At 37.3% G+C, this 16111-nt stretch overlaps 1 protein-coding gene across 1 annotated transcript in view; it reads right to left on the bottom strand.

Moving 5' to 3' along the window:
- LOC135203567 (transmembrane protein 107-like) overlaps window positions 1-16111 on the bottom strand; it is a 95752-nt gene that overhangs the window by 20830 nt on the left and 58811 nt on the right. The window contains exons 3-4 of the mRNA XM_064233316.1: window positions 11646-11713; window positions 3911-4011 (exon numbers count right to left, since the gene is read on the bottom strand). Coding sequence (XP_064089386.1) covers window positions 3911-4011; window positions 11646-11713 — 169 coding nt within the window. The remainder of the gene's footprint in view (window positions 1-3910; window positions 4012-11645; window positions 11714-16111) is intronic.

Genomic DNA, 16111 nt, shown 5'->3' on the forward strand with positions numbered 1-16111 from the left:
TGTACTATACCTATGTAGTATCAATAAAAAAGTAAAAAATTTAACTAGTGCATTAACTTTAAGACATGTCTTTGTACATGTACATATCATTACCAGTATTACCAGAACACAAGCACTTTGATATATAGAGATGGCATACTTGGAAATACATACCAGGAATTAGATTGGTTTCTCCTAAGAACAAGGTACTCATGATAGGTATACTACCTCCAAGCTCTAGGTATCTTATTCTGAGAAAGGGTTATGTTTGCAAGTGTTACTTGATAGGTACTTCTTTGTAATTACTTAAAAGCTGCATTTTATCCCTTTTCGTTGCTATGTTGGAATGAATTAAATAATCATTAAATTTGGGCCTTAAGCCAAACATCAGGCTCTTCCTCTTTTTCCACTCACTTCAGCATTATTCAAGGACTTTCTCTTGATTCTACATTGCCATGTTCCATAAATGTCCTACAGAATTCTTCCAGATTAGCTGTTTGCTGTAGCTTCTGGTGAGCAGGCCTTTTCACATGGGGAATGCAGTAAGGTTGGCCACTATAAACTCAAGCATCAACTTACCTCCAATATTTGCCAGTCAATACCTAGCTTCTCATAAGTAAAACTGAGGGTTAATTCTCATTTTCCATAATAAACAGTAGCCTATTCTATTCCATATTTATATATGCTTACACATCTATACGTAGTTACTAGTTGTGCAGCTGTGCCTCCGCTCAAATGTTGAGGTTTCAGCAAAAAAAACACTGTTAAATTCCATGTGGGAAAAAATGAGGTCATTTTGTATTTTCTAAATGTGCCAATCATGGTCTGACTCACTGATTTAATCTTTATTTTCTTAAAAATAGTTTGAAAATAATCATAATACTCATCAAAATGATGGAGACAAGTTCATTTCTTCCAAACAACTTCACACCCCCCCACCTTGTTACAATCTCTTGTCTATATATTTCTAAAGGCAAAGTTTCTTCTGTGAATCTTCTCTTCTAAAAAACAAACCTTGTGTCTAGTTTGGTAAATCTCTCACATTCATCAGACTTTGATGTTAATGTACTGTACTGAGTAAAATAAAAGCTACAGGACATCAAAATTCTTTTTTCATCACTTGTTGTACAAACCCTTTAATCCCAAACAGCCATATTCCTTAAAAAAATGCTGTCCAACCTTATCAACAAGTAGAACTTGAAAGACACAGACCCAACTCCTCATGATCAGAAAACGTCTTCCCACAAGGTCTCATTTTCCATGTGATTCATCAAGTTGTTCTTCCACAATTTACATCTCTGCATTTTGTGTGATGCCATTCATTTTCTATAATTATAACTGTTATGAGTGTGTTTGTGGTAATTAGTGAATTTATTTTATTATAGTAGCCTTGTTATTGATGCACAAGCCAATTGATTGTTGCCCTATATAAACATTAAGCTGTGAATTCATATTTGGCTATTGTATACAGGCAGAAGGATTATGAAAAGAAAAATAAGGCCTAAAAGTAGTGTAGAAATCATCAGGATTTTAGTGCCATAAAATACATGAGAATGATTCTCAGCAATACATCTTCGCTTGTCTGATTATGGATTCAACTTATTTGCCATTGTGGTAGTATAAAAATTTTGTGTTTCTATAAATGAATGTTTGATTTTTTCTTATTATTTTGTTAGTTGTTATTAAGTTGATTAGGTTGGGCAATTTTTACTGTAGTTTTTTTTTTATTTTATTTTGTGCTTGCAGGTGAGGGACTGTTTAATTTTCACGTTTGTCTTTTTCATTGCAGTGTGGATGATGTGAAGCTGAGAGAGAGAGTTTTCCCAGTTGGTTGTGATCTTTTTTTTTTTCTGAGCCCAAGGGCAAAGTGGTAGTATACGTACTGGCTAGGCAGATGGCCTACAGATTTCTTGGCAGCTGAGTTGGGGAAGACTTTGCTGGAGTGCAATCGTGAACTGGAGTCGAACCTCAAGCAACAACAGGCTGTCATCGAGAATCAACTTCAAAGAAATGAGTACTTAAGCAACCAGACAGCAGCATTGAGGGAGGTGAACAATTTCAGGCTACACATCTACGAGCAACTGGAAATATCAATTCAGGAACTAGAAAAGAACAACCAGAGGCTCTTTGCAGAAGGAGCTGCTGACAAGAGGAAAATGAAAAGTTTATTCAGTATCGTTGCAATATTAGGATTAAGGAAAAATTTAGGTTCTTAGTTGGTCGAGGCAATACTGAGTTAGGCACTACCCCTGCCACCTCTCTCCACTTTCTCCAACTTGCTTTTATCCTGCTTTCAGCCTCAGCATCATACCTCCCTCCAGGCTTAACACACATCCTAAGTACTTGAAATTTTCATCCCGTTTTAAATTTAGGCTTTTCCTATCTTGCATAAAAAACCTATGCCCTCCCTGCTGGCTGAAAACCATAACTTCACTTTTAACCACATTCACCTTCATATCATCGTGTTCAAGAGTCTTGCCTTTGCAACTCTTCAGTCTCTTTTTTTTTTTTTTTTTTTTAATTGTATACAGGCAGTCCCTGGTAATTGGCGGGGGTTCCGATCCTGATGGCGAGACAATACCAGAAATCGCCGATAACCAGACATCAGCGAAAACAGTGCCAATCCCCTATTACCAGCACTCCTGTTAACCCTGGATAGCTTTTGCTATTTTGGTACCCCATTAAAGGTGCGTGGGGTCGAGCTCGACCCGAGCACCCAGAAAAATGTTTGAAAATTCAAAAACTGTAACAATGCTGTACATTTCTTATCTATGAGATCAATAACAACCCTCACCAAAAAGATGCAAAAACATTCATAGACATATAAGGATATGATCCTTCAAATTGGAGCAAGTCTGCAGAAAATATTTTGAAAATAATTGAAGGAGTACCAAATAAAATTCAAGTAATCAAAAGACTTATAAGGAAAATTTACATCAATCAGCATATTCCAACAAAGAAATAAAATGTGTACTCACCATGAAAATACTTTCGTGGTATAACAATCATGGATGTTATACTGATGATGATGATGATGATGATGATGATGATGATGATGATGATGATAATAATAATAATAATAGGAGTATTGATAATAATATTATTAATGATAATAGCAAATAATAATAATACAGTAATATTAGTAATAATGATGTTGACCATGATAACATTCCATCATCATAATGTTTAGCCACTAAAATATGTACGTAATCATCACCATTATCATAATAATAATCAAACACAAAAAAATTATAGAAAAATAATACTACTACACTCACTACTACTTCTCTAAGAAAAGCAAATATTTTAATCTGTACTCACCATGAAAATACTGTACATCCGCTAAAGAACTTGAAAATAAGGGTAAGTGGGGAATGTAAACAATAGCGGAGATTGTAAACTGTGCGGTGATTGGCCGACACTTACAGGTGCCTTATGGAGAAAAATGCTGATTGGCTTACAACTAACTACCTGCTTAGTGATGCGTGCTCTCATTGGCTTACTCTTGAGCTGCGCACGTGCTTCCTTGTGGTTCTAACTGAGCTCTTATGAGGCTGTAACCTCCGCGCGACAAAACATTCATTCATGTAGACAAAATCGATAATTCCTACTGCTCAAGTAGGGATTTCGACCTTTTTGAAACTCCTGAATAGCATAGAAATGCAACAAATAGACAGAGGAAACGTTGCCAAATCTACTGGTACTCCTAACTCAATATTGGTGGGGGTGGCGATTACAACTGTGTGGTTCTGAGGCCCTCATTTGTAATATAGTATAAAGTTTTAAGATTTTTATATCTAATAACAACTCAATGTACTATGCCCCATCCATAACATGTCACACTAATATTACAATAAAAATAATAAAGAGTGCACTTGCAAAAAAATTTAAAAGTCATAATTACCATCTAGACAAATACGTAAAAGGATACATATGAGTGACGCTAAGCCTGTAAACATGGACACTCCAGTTATAAAGCCTAGAAATTCAATTGCAATCAATGCAATGCCAGCTATAACACCACCCAGTAACCTGCAAAATAAATTCATATTAACAATACCCATTTAGGAAATTTCTCAGCAAACAACAAATTATGACAAAGCTCTAGGCTTAGGAAAGATTATGTTAACAGTAAATAATATTAAAAAGCTACAAATTACTTTGTTAGTGTGCACAGAGGTAAAGTATTTTGTACACAAATTTGTGCATGTGAACAGTTTTGATGTTTACATGATACAACACATAGAAGTAAAAGTACGTATGTATGAGAGAGAGAGAGAGTATAACAATTTGCCACACAAGCTGTCTATTTGTGCTCAAGACATTCTTAATGGCACCATCAAAATGAAAATATTGTATCACCTAACTATTCAAGACAAATTCAGTGCAAACGATACACTGCAAAAAATAAAACAAAATAAACAAACAAACAAAACAAAAAAACACATGTAAGCATGTCTGAATTCACTGCAAGAACTTGAGGCACCAAATGACCTAATACTGGAACTATATAACCAAACATATTATGACAATGTTTTATGATTTCAAGCTTTTATTTAATTTCATTTTATGTACACATTACACTACCTTACAGTTGTATTACTTGTAAATATATCTTACATTTTTTTATGGTTTAGCAATTTGATTTATTTTTGTATTTCTATGGCTGGTGACTGAATGCTGAACTATGTACACTATATACAACAGTACTGTATAGTCAAAGGTTATATAAGACAATATTCTTCATATTTTTAAGGGTTTAAATATTTTTTTCAATACATTTATTTGCTGTACGTATACTATTTCACATGGAACTTTTTTACCGAATATTATTTTGTTGGTATTTTTAACATTTGTAAAGTTAACAATCCAATGTAAATTTTTATATTCCACATTAATTTTTAACGAAAACAGCCTTAAAGTTGAAAAAGTAAAACTCAAACTGACAAAACTGGAGATAGTACTGTATTACAACCGGATATCATATCTCTCCATAGTTTTCAAAAAACATGCTCCCATTACTGAATTATGCACTTCTACTACTTTTCCACCCTTTTCGACCGGGGTAAGAAATTTGCCAAAATGAAAAGAGAGATCTCCTGTGTTAATTATTTTATTAGGACAGATTTGAATACCTCAGTGTAATACTTAGACATCTTCTACACTCCATGATAACATAACCATAGGTCTTCCACGAAACACAAAAAAAATATATAGAGAAAATAGGGAAAATTTTTTACCCGAGGTTTGGGGTAAAAAATCTGCACACACTGGGTAAAAAATTTTCATGCAAAGTTATTGCCCCAAAGTGTAAAAATTTATACCCCATCCTATAGGGAAGAAATTTTACCCTTAAGGGGAAAAAGTTTTCCTCACCGGACCTAGACCATTTGTATGAAACGAAAGCATAAATACGAGAAACAAAAACTTTTTATTTACAAAAATTCCTCAATTATTCAGCAATCATATATCCATAGTCATTCAGCAATCATATATCCGTAACCATATTCATTCATAACCTCTAGTGCTGTGCAACTACATTTTTTTTCAAGAGGTCGTTTGTCTTTACATCATCAAATCTGTAGGAACCATTCTTTAACAAGTCAGGAGAACATGGCCCCATGAAGATGTAATCAGTGTCTATGATGTGTTTATCCTCCACTGGTGGCCACTGCCATGTTACCTTTTCTGGAATGGAGGAGAGAGTCTTGCGACGTAGGAACACCATTTCAACTTTATTCACAGGCGCTTCGCCATCTTCACTTAAAACTTTTGTTACTTTTCCCCAGTAATGTTGCTTCTTTGGTTCAGTATAAACAAAAGCAAAATATTTATTTATAGACTCATCATCAATTTGCACTGATATTGCTACATCTTTGTCTTCAGTGGATTTTGATCTTTGTAACTCAGCCTCTCCAGTAGTCTCACCTACATGTTCATCGCCACTCTCAGGCGAGATCCTGTCGAAGCTCACATCCAGAGATGAACCACGCGAGTCTTTTGAACAATAGCTTCCACTTGATATACTTGATGAATCATCATCATCAGCAGCAGCATTCTTTCTTCCACTTCTCTGAGCTGTGGTCTTTTTTCCCTGCTGTTGCTTCTTCTTTAGTTCTCTGCCCTCTGCTTTTTTTTAGTTTCTTTTTCCTTCTGTGCCTTCTCTCTTTCCTCAATGCTGCTTATGACTTCCTCGTGTTAGAACTGTGTCTCCTTTCCCTAATACTCTGCGAGCACCAGGTTTCTTGGCCTGATGGGGACGTTGTCAGTCAGATATGATTTGTTCCATGGACTTCTTGGTATGTACATACTTGCCAATTGCCTCTTTAAGTTCTTGAAGACTGTGAAGGTACAGGCTGCATGAATGACTATGCTGACACAATTTTGGAATACTATCAGATGGAACTGTGTAACCAGGCTTTCCAGATGAACAAGGGGAGGGATCTGTTACAGAGGGCAAAGGTGTACGTGATTTCCCGAGCGTTGTACTATTCTTTGGCTTTGAAGTACCAAGCATGATGGCATTCCCTGTGTCCTCTTCTTGAGTAGGCGGTACAATAGGAATGCCTTCCTCAGTCTTAGGTCTACCAGCAAGGATCCACCGATTGTATGCTTCCATCTTTGACTTGCTGAGCCTTGATACATCAGATTTGTCTATCAACTGGAAAGACTCCAGTAGAAGAGAAGCTTTTGAGTACGGTCTCCTCAGACAAACCTTTGCCCCATACAGAAGTGAGGAGTTGAACAAATTACTGTCTAGAGACTGGTTCTCGTGATGTATGCTCATATGATGTGAGTGCCTGGTCATAATAGTTCTTCAGAGGTGCAAAACACACTTTGTCTAATGGCTGTAGCACATCAGTGCAGTGAGAAGGCAGGAGAACAATACTGATCTGCTCATCTTATGCCAGCTTCACAGTTTCAAGAGTTGTGTGACTCACATGACCATCAAGAATCAGGAGAATTGGCCTTTTTTCCTTTATCAATTCAACAAATTTGATGAAGAATTCATGGAATACTTTGGCAGTCATCCACCCATTGTCACTTACACAATAAATTGTTTGATTTGGAGTTGTTCCTGAATCCCCAATCCACTGCTGCATCAACCGTTTTCCTTCAAACACAATGCAGGGAGGCAGAGCAGAGCCATCAGCACAGATGGCTGCCAGTACAGTTATATTTTGACTTCCACTGCTGGCAATCACTCTTATTGTTTGCTGTCCAATAACCCCAAGTGTGTGTGTCTTTGATGAATGAAGAGGAAACGACATCTCGTCTAGATTGTAGATGTGGCCAGGTTTGTCCTGTAGCTGTAGGTCCTGTACCTCTTTCTCAATTACATCATAAAAACTGTTAATGATGAAAGGATCACTTGTCCTTTCCTTTCTGTCCACCTGCATGGATGTACCCTTTTTCAGTCGTAGCTTATGGCGTTTCATGAATCCACGGGCCCATTCAGTTCCTGGGTAATTGTCTTTAAACTGGTTAAGAACACCATTTTCCTTGATGTACTCGGCCACAAGGCTACGCATTTCAGCAAGACTTGGTCCCTGTCCAAGTCTTGCTATTAATACATCGCAACTGTCAGTGATGCAAAATTTTCCCCCAAAGTTTGGGGTAAAAAATTTGCCAACTGGGTAAAAATTTTGCAGTAAATGTTTTGCCCCAATGAGGTGGGGAATTTCTTTGCCCCCCAATAACCCCAAGAGGAGGAGGAGGAGGGGCTTCCTACTCAATATGAGGACCCACCTACCTTTACAAGCAAAATTATTACCCCAACTTCCAACTTTCAGTTTCAGGGTAAAAGGTGCACCCTTAGTTCTCTGAAGAAAATGGAAAATTTTTTACCCTGTATTTTATGAGATGCAAAAGAAACTGTACAACATATGAACTAACAATAACAGAAATTTGTATCACAACACAATGATTCCCCAATGCGAGACCTATCTGCTGTGAGTCACATGTTGCAAAATAATCATATGGAACGGAGTTATGCATTGTAAAAGTTTTTACCCCTATTTCTTTGTCAAAATTCTTCCCCCGGTCAACTATAGTCAAAGGTTATATAAGACAATATTCTTCATATTTTTAAGGGTTTAAATATTTTTTCAATACATTTATTTGCTGTACGTATACTATTTCACATGGAACTTTTTTACCGAATATTATTTTGTTGGTATTTTTAACATTTGTAAAAATAAACAATCCAATGTAAATTTTTATATTCCACATTAATTTTTAACGAAAACAGCCTTAAAGTTGAAAAAGTAAAACTCAAACTGACAAAACTGGAGATAGTACTGTATTACAACCGGATATCATATCTCTCCATAGTTTTCAAAAAACATGCTCCCATTACTGAATTATGCACTTCTACTACTTTTCCACCCTTCCTCCTTCATGTGAAGTACATTTGGGATAAACCTCTACAGTAATGTACTTGCAGCAGTCTTATCACCATTATATTTCACAGGTTTTGACTCTAAAATGTTGATATAACAGCCATGACTCTCAGAGCTTATCACAAATTTCACTGGAAATGCTGACACCTCATGATGTTTAGCTGGCCCAACAAATCGATTTAGCATGAAGAAGATACATCTGATTATGTCTTTTAGTTCTTCCATGGCAGAGAACTCTTTAACCTCCCACCAATAGCCAAGAGGATGCAATCTATTTTGCAATCTATCTTGCAATCTTCAGACAACCTTGAATACCAGATATGTACTCTTAAATTTTATTCATTAGACCTCATTCTAGTGGGATCCAATGATTTTCCAACTTCCATGAAGCACAACTTACTATACTTCCTTTTTACTCGGCTGGCGCTTACTACCATTCTCCTCATAAATGTGAGATTATATCAGCTGGGAATAGTACGCACTTACCTCATAAAGGTGCCCTCTTCCAAAATAAAACCTTATCTTGAATATGTCCATCCTACACTTGCCTCATTAGCAATTAAGTAATACTCAACATACACTCAGGGTTCTGTTGTCTACCCATTTTTCTTTATAACCTTATACTACAGATTTTTTTAAACTTCCCAAAACAGACTAGAGGACATTAAGGACACCTAATCTATTGCTTTTGACAGGTCCATGGATATTTCTCTAATTCCTAACAAAAGTTTAGAATTACCAAACATCATCTTCCTAGGTTACAGGAATACACCTTTCACAAGGACAGTGTTCAATTTAAAAAAAAAGTAACAAATAAATGGCTAGAATTCCTGAAGACAAGAAATCTTCAAACACTGATCTATCTTCTGAAACTTCTTTGTAAACAGAAATCATCATGCACTGTTTCCTTATACTACTAAACTTAAGGTTCTAGGTTTTTCAGTACTCCTGGAGAATATGCACCATAAAGACTTAGCACCAAGGGGAAACTTTCTACAGTATTTTATGTAATTCTGTTTATCAGGCACATGGCTGTCAAATTAGGGTGGAAAACTATAATAAATGTAAACCTTTGAAAGTCTTTGGGCTTTAGAAGAAAGGGCACTGAATGTTCCCCATAGTGATAGAATAGAAACCAACAGGGACTTGACAGAACTGTAAATTTCCATACTCTTGTCCAAGAGTTTCTGCATAAACATAGCAAAAATTTCATCTACCCACAACTGCTTTTCATCCAACAGCAAGCTAACCATACCTGCATCTTTCCCACACATAGAACCAATCCTCTTACACACCAAGGAACTGTTCATAATATAATCTAATTGCATGTTTTTTCTCTCTTTAACTGGGACCAGGATCTGAAACCATATAGGTTCCTCCCTTTTCCCAAATGATAACTATTCTATGAAGAGATCTGACATTAGGATGAGAGTTCCTGCAATTGAATACGCAACTGATTGTGGAGGAACAGAAACCTACACCCACAAGCATGGTCAAGGTCAATCCCACAACCAGCAGATGAAAATACAGACTCTTGGAACTCTGGACTGTCATAAAGTTTCTAAGAAGTAATCCCAGTCCAACATGAGAGAGAGAGAGAGAGAGAAGGGGGGATGAGAAAGGAGGGTGGGGGATCATAAGCAGGGGTTCTAAATCCTGTTCACATCTCTATTTATAAAGTTTATGGATCCTTTGCATTTTGAGACTGGCCAATCACAGAATCCAATTCTGTATATTGGAAATTAAAAATTAATTATTGTACACAATGTGAACATGCTGGTTACCTTGTAACAACTGATGATGACAATCATACAGATGTAGAAAATTTTTTCAAAGGGATGCTGTTCAGCTCCATGAATGCAGGCAATTGGTCTTTCTGGGGTACAATGATTTTACTTGGGCCCAAAAAATGCACAACAAATCCAGAGTCACAGGGTTGAGGGTGTTAAATTAGATATGTCCATATAATTAGATGACAAGCTGGTCTGACAATCTAAGCAGAAATACATGTATACAAAAGCAAAAGACCTACAAAGTCATACAATTTGATACATATCACATCAGTTGCACCAAGGAGTCCTAGCCTAACTAAACCCACAATCTGCAGCGAATGAGGATAGAATAAGATTTGAACAGTATTTCACTGTCCCTTCAGCAATAATAAAAAAGTAGCCCAACATCAGATGCTAAAAGCAACTGCTCAGAAACTAGTTCAAACCATGGAATTATTACAAATAAATTTCTTGTTAAGGACAAATGACTTCCATGTCAATATTTATGGGAAAAAAAAGGACAATCAACAACAGTTAGCTGTCACATTGTCCTTTCATGCTGGTTTCTGATAATCATCATTTCTCCTCTAAAGAGGTATTCACACTGAAATGACATCTACAGCTCTTCTGCATGATACAATTCTATTATTATTATTAAAAAATATAGCTGTACCCTTCAAAAAGGAATGGCACGCCAGTCAGCATAAGTGCCCTATGCAATAATGACTGGTTAAGTGCTCAATGCTCTGAAAAAAACATCAGGATATTCCTAAGTTTGTTTGTATGGTGTTTTTATGTTGCATGGAACCAGTGGTTATTCAGCAACGGGACCAGCGGCTTTACGTGACTTCCGAACCACTTCAAGAGTGAATTTCTGTTACCAGAAATACACATATCTGACCCCTCAATGGATGATATTCCTATGCATGGCAAATTCAATCATTTTCTGGTACAAAAATATCAGACAGGTGTTCATCTGTTTGAGAATTCTCATCAAGCAAGCAGTCCTCCAACCATTTAAAATTACTGGAAACCTATCCACTTACCCTTAAGTGGTGACCGCAACACTTAATTGTTAATGGGAAAATATACAGGAATTAACTCTTAATCTCCATGCAAATGGTTTATAAAATGAATGATAGCTGGGGCTCACAAACACTTCAATCACTCTGCCCCAGTTATATAAACTCATGTGCATTCTGTCCAGACAACCAATCTCAAGACAAGAATTTGGCTCTAATTTGCTTTCCCAAAGTATGACCAATAACTGGAAGTAACCATCTCAAATTTCTTAAAAATCAAAGTCCCATCTAAATAAACATAACCACTCAATTACTCTCAAGAAGTGTCTCATTTTTATGCAATCATCCAGGTCTCAATCCTCATGTATAAACATATGTATAAATACACTCAAGAAAAGGGGCTATTTTCTATCTAAGGTCAAAGCAATCACACTGATTAAACAAAATTAGACAAAAAATCTTTTACTTACTCTGCATCTCTCTTATTGTACTCTGTTTGAGAATACTCGTGTGGTAGACAAGCTTTTACATTCTCCTCCTGGAAAAAAATTAAAAATAGCCAAAAAACAACAAACTGACATCTTTATGATAAAATAAAGTTTTATAGTATATACTTACCAAGTATAATTTCATAGCTATAGTTTCAGTTCATATGACAGCTTAAATTAGTGCAGGTGATCAGTCTTGCCCACTACCCAGAGTATACCAAGAACAACTCATGCGAAACTTCGTCTTCGACACAAAAAGGTTCAAGGCACTGACGTCTAGAATGGGCCTCTAGCCCTCCAATGACTTGGGGATTAAAAAATGCCTGTTGTTAAACCCTTTCATGTTCGAGTTCTTTACTTACACTATCGCCTGTTTTTTTATCAGTGCTTCCACTTCCTTATCTAAGGCCAAAGGATCTTTCTGATCCCTCCGAGTATGCTGGCAACTCGATTGGAAAATTGGACTGCAGTGGGTTTTCTTGGAAGGGGATGGAGTAACCTTCCCGAAGCACATGGACAACCCAAGGTTCTGCTCATCTCTGACTCCACTCTTCCCAGAAAAATGGTGTCTCGCTCCTACTGGTGCATGAAGGACTTCTAGGATTATTTAGTGGTCAACTTGAAGGACGACTTCTTGGTAGATTTGGCTGGGGGATGTAGGTTAAGCTTAGGTAGTGTCTGCAGCTTTGTCTTAGCTCCCTGAAAGGGGTGCTTCTATAACAGAGACAGCTTAGCTCCTGTTGGTGGGGTTTCCTTCTCGTGCCTTGCAGCCTGAGCCAAGAGATCTTCTCTAAGTCTGAAAGCACCTGTTGTGCTGTCTCCTCCAGGAAAAGTTGCGACTTGTTTGGGGGTGAGAAAAGTAGTTACTCCCCCTGGAGGCAAAGGAACACCACAATTCCCTCTTCTTCAGTATCCCCATTGCAGTTACAGTTTTCAAATGCAATTTCTACTTCTTCAAGATAATGAGCAGCAAAAACTGAATTACACTTCCACTGTGCTGCATTAATTACATCCTCAAGAGACCAAATTTTTAAAAAACTAAAAGAAGTAGCAACTGCTCTTACACTATGTATATATTTACCTTCAATGCAGGTAAGAAATCTGGATTTAGCTTTTCATGTACTAGTCTTATTAAATGCTTAACAAACAAACAAAAAAAAAGACTGCATTCTTAGATAAAGGAGTGTTAAGGGTTTCCTTCAAGACCAAGTTCGAGAAAGCATAAGGACATTTGCCTTCTGCATCTGTTATAGCCTTGTCCGGGCAAGACAAAAAAAATCTAATGACTCCTCCTAAGCTTTGATACCCGCTGGCACCAGAAAGTCTTTAAGCTGACATAGAGAAGTGTTGATAGTGCCTAGCAAAAGTTCCGCAAAAGACAACGCTTCAGTAATTCTAAATAAGACAAAGTCTCTGCCACTGCATTAGACCAAAGCACCTTGCCAGTCTCTAGAGCACGTCTTTTCATAGGATTGAGACGCAAGGAAATCAGCGTTGTTGACCGGAGACAATTTCAGCACCGGTAACAAGCCTGTGTCATAATGAGTGGCTCTCCTCGATTTCAAAAACCCAGGAGACTAGAGCTGGCATACTTAAAAGAAGTTTCGTGTGCCAGAAGACACGATATTTCGTCAAAATGTCCTCTTATAGAAGGAAAAAGCTTAGGTTTATTCAAAGACTTAATGGGAGTTGAAATGCTGGAAGATAACAAAGACCTAGTCTCTACAGAACTTCTTTCCTCCACCAAATGAGGATACAGAGAAGAGCAACGTTCCAGCAAGCACCAAAAGACCAAAGGAGACTCTTCTGACTCAAGCTCTTCTTCCGTCAGTTGCGGATTTGGGACAACAGCACCCAACTCCTCACAACAAAATTCTGGCTCGATAGGCATAGAGACTGTGGGAGTAGTAGTCTGCAGTTGTCTACCAGAGGCGACATCGGCACAGCAGAAGCAGAGGCGATACTCTTCGACAAAGAAAACGGGACTTTTAAGAGAGGTGGAGAAGAGTAGTTGACACTGAACTGCACCACTTCGTCCAATTGCATCTCAAGCAGTTTAGGAACATTCCAAGACAACACGTCTTTAGAGTAAAGCAGCTAGAATCCTATATCAAACTGTCATTTACTCCCCCCACCTTCCTTTTTAATTAATCTTATTAATATTTGAAAATTGGTTATACGTTATACGGTAAATCATTTATTTCTACTACAAAACAAATAAACATACGTAAATAAGAGAGAGAGAGGGAGAGAGAGAGAGAGAGAGAGAGAGAGAGAGAGAGAGATAGAGAGAGAGAGAGAACGAGAAGAGAGAGAGAGAAGAGAGAGAGGAGAAGAAGAGAGGAGAGAGAGAGAGAAGAGAATTATTTTGTTATTGGTTTAAATCTCATTAAACTTGATATTATTTGAAAACTAGTACTGTATATTATTATTTTACTATAAAAATTTAGTAATGCCCTTAAAGATATCCTTATAAATACACTTCCAGCCCAAACAGAGGGCGAGAGTAACCACTATGACATATGTATCTCGTGCGGAGAGGAAAGAGAGAGAGAGAGAGAGAGAGAGAGAGCAGAGAGAGAGAGAGAGAGAGAGAGAGAGAGAGGGGGGGGGGGATCCTTATTTAAAAGAGTGAAATGGATAGATTATTGTATTTCTTTAAAATACTATCACAAATGAATTTTTAAATTAGTTATATTATTATAATTGTTACTATTATTATTATTATTATTATTATTATTATTATGCAAAAATATTAATAAACATACATATGTAACATAAAAATTCTCTCATCTCAGTAAGAGAGAGAGAGAGAGAGAGAGAAATTTACATGATCTTGAGTGGGCAACACACTCCCCCTCCTGTCACATTACTGGATGTATTCGACAGCTGTTGGACCCCAGCCATCTCAGCCTGGCTACCTGTAGTTCAAAGACAAGATGCGGAGTAAAATGGGTTTTCTTTCATTCTTACATAATTTTTCTATTTATAAACTAAAGTCTTGCTAATTCATTTTAGTCTTTTCTTTAATGAATTGATATTATTGCTGTTTACATTAATATTGATATTTAAAAAGTAGTAAATCATTTATTTATCACACAAAAAACATACATCTCTGTAAGAGAGAGAGATAGGGAAATGGAAAGATTATTATAGTATTTCTGTAAAATACTTTCACATATGATTTTTGTAATTAGAGTTATTATTTTTTTTTTTTTTTTTTTTTTTTTTTTTTGCTCTATCACAGTCCTCCAATTCGACTGGGTGGTATTTATAGTGTGGGGTTCCGGGTTGCATCCTGCCTCCTTAGGAGTCCATCACTTTTCTTACTATGTGTGCCATTTCTAGGATCACACTCTTCTGCATGAGTCCTGGAGCTACTTCAGCCTCTAGTTTTTCTAGATTCCTTTTCAGGGATCTTGGGATCGTGCCTAGTGCTCCTATGATTATGGGTACGATTTCCACTGGCATATCCCATATCCTTCTTATTCCTATTTTCAGATCTTGATACTTATCCATTTTTTCCCTCTCTTTCTCTTCAACTCTGGTGTCCCATGGTATTGCGACATCAATGAGTGATACTTTCTTCTTGACTTTGTCAATCAACGTCACGTCTGGTCTGTTTGCACGTATCACCCTATCCGTTCTGATACCATAGTCCCAGAGGATCTTTGCCTGATCGTTTTATATCACTCCCTCAGGTTGGTGCTCGTACCACTTATTACTGCAAGGTAGCTGATGTTTCTTGCACAGGCTCCAGTGGAGGGCTTTTGCCACTGAATCATGCCTCTTTTTGTACTGGTTCTGTGCAAGTGCGGGGCATTCGCTTGCTTGCTATGTGGTTTATGGTTTCATTTTTCGTTATTGCATTCTTCCTACATATGGGAGAGATGTTATTTCCATCTATCGTTCTTTGAACATATCTGGTTCTTAGAGCCTGATCTTGTGCCGCTGTTATCATTCCTTCAGTTTCCTTCTTTAGCTCTCCCCTCTGTAGCCATTGCCATGTGTCATTGCTGGCTAGTTCTTTAGTCTGTCTCATGTATTGTCCGTGCATTGGTTTGTTGTGCCAGTCCTCTGTTCTGTCTGTCATTCTCCTGTCTCTGTATATTTCTGGGTCTTTATCTACTTTTATTAGTCCTTCTTCCCATGCACTCTTGAGCCACTCGTCTTCACTGGTTTTCAGATATTGCCCCAGTGCTCTGTTCTCGATGTTGACACAGTCCTCTATACTCAGTAGTCCTCTCCCTCCTTCCTTTCGTGTTATGTATAGTCTGTCCGTATTTGCTCTTGGGTGTAGTGCTTTGTGTATTGTCATATGTTTCCTGGTTTTCTGATCTATGCTGCAGAGTTCTGCCTTCGTCCATTCCACTATTCCTGCGCTGTATCTGATTACTGGCACTGCCCATATGTTTATGGCTTTTATCATATTTCCGGCGTTGAGTTTT

This window comes from Macrobrachium nipponense, chromosome 36, assembly GCF_015104395.2.
Source record: "Macrobrachium nipponense isolate FS-2020 chromosome 36, ASM1510439v2, whole genome shotgun sequence".
NCBI classification, from domain to species: Eukaryota; Metazoa; Arthropoda; class Malacostraca; order Decapoda; family Palaemonidae; genus Macrobrachium; species Macrobrachium nipponense.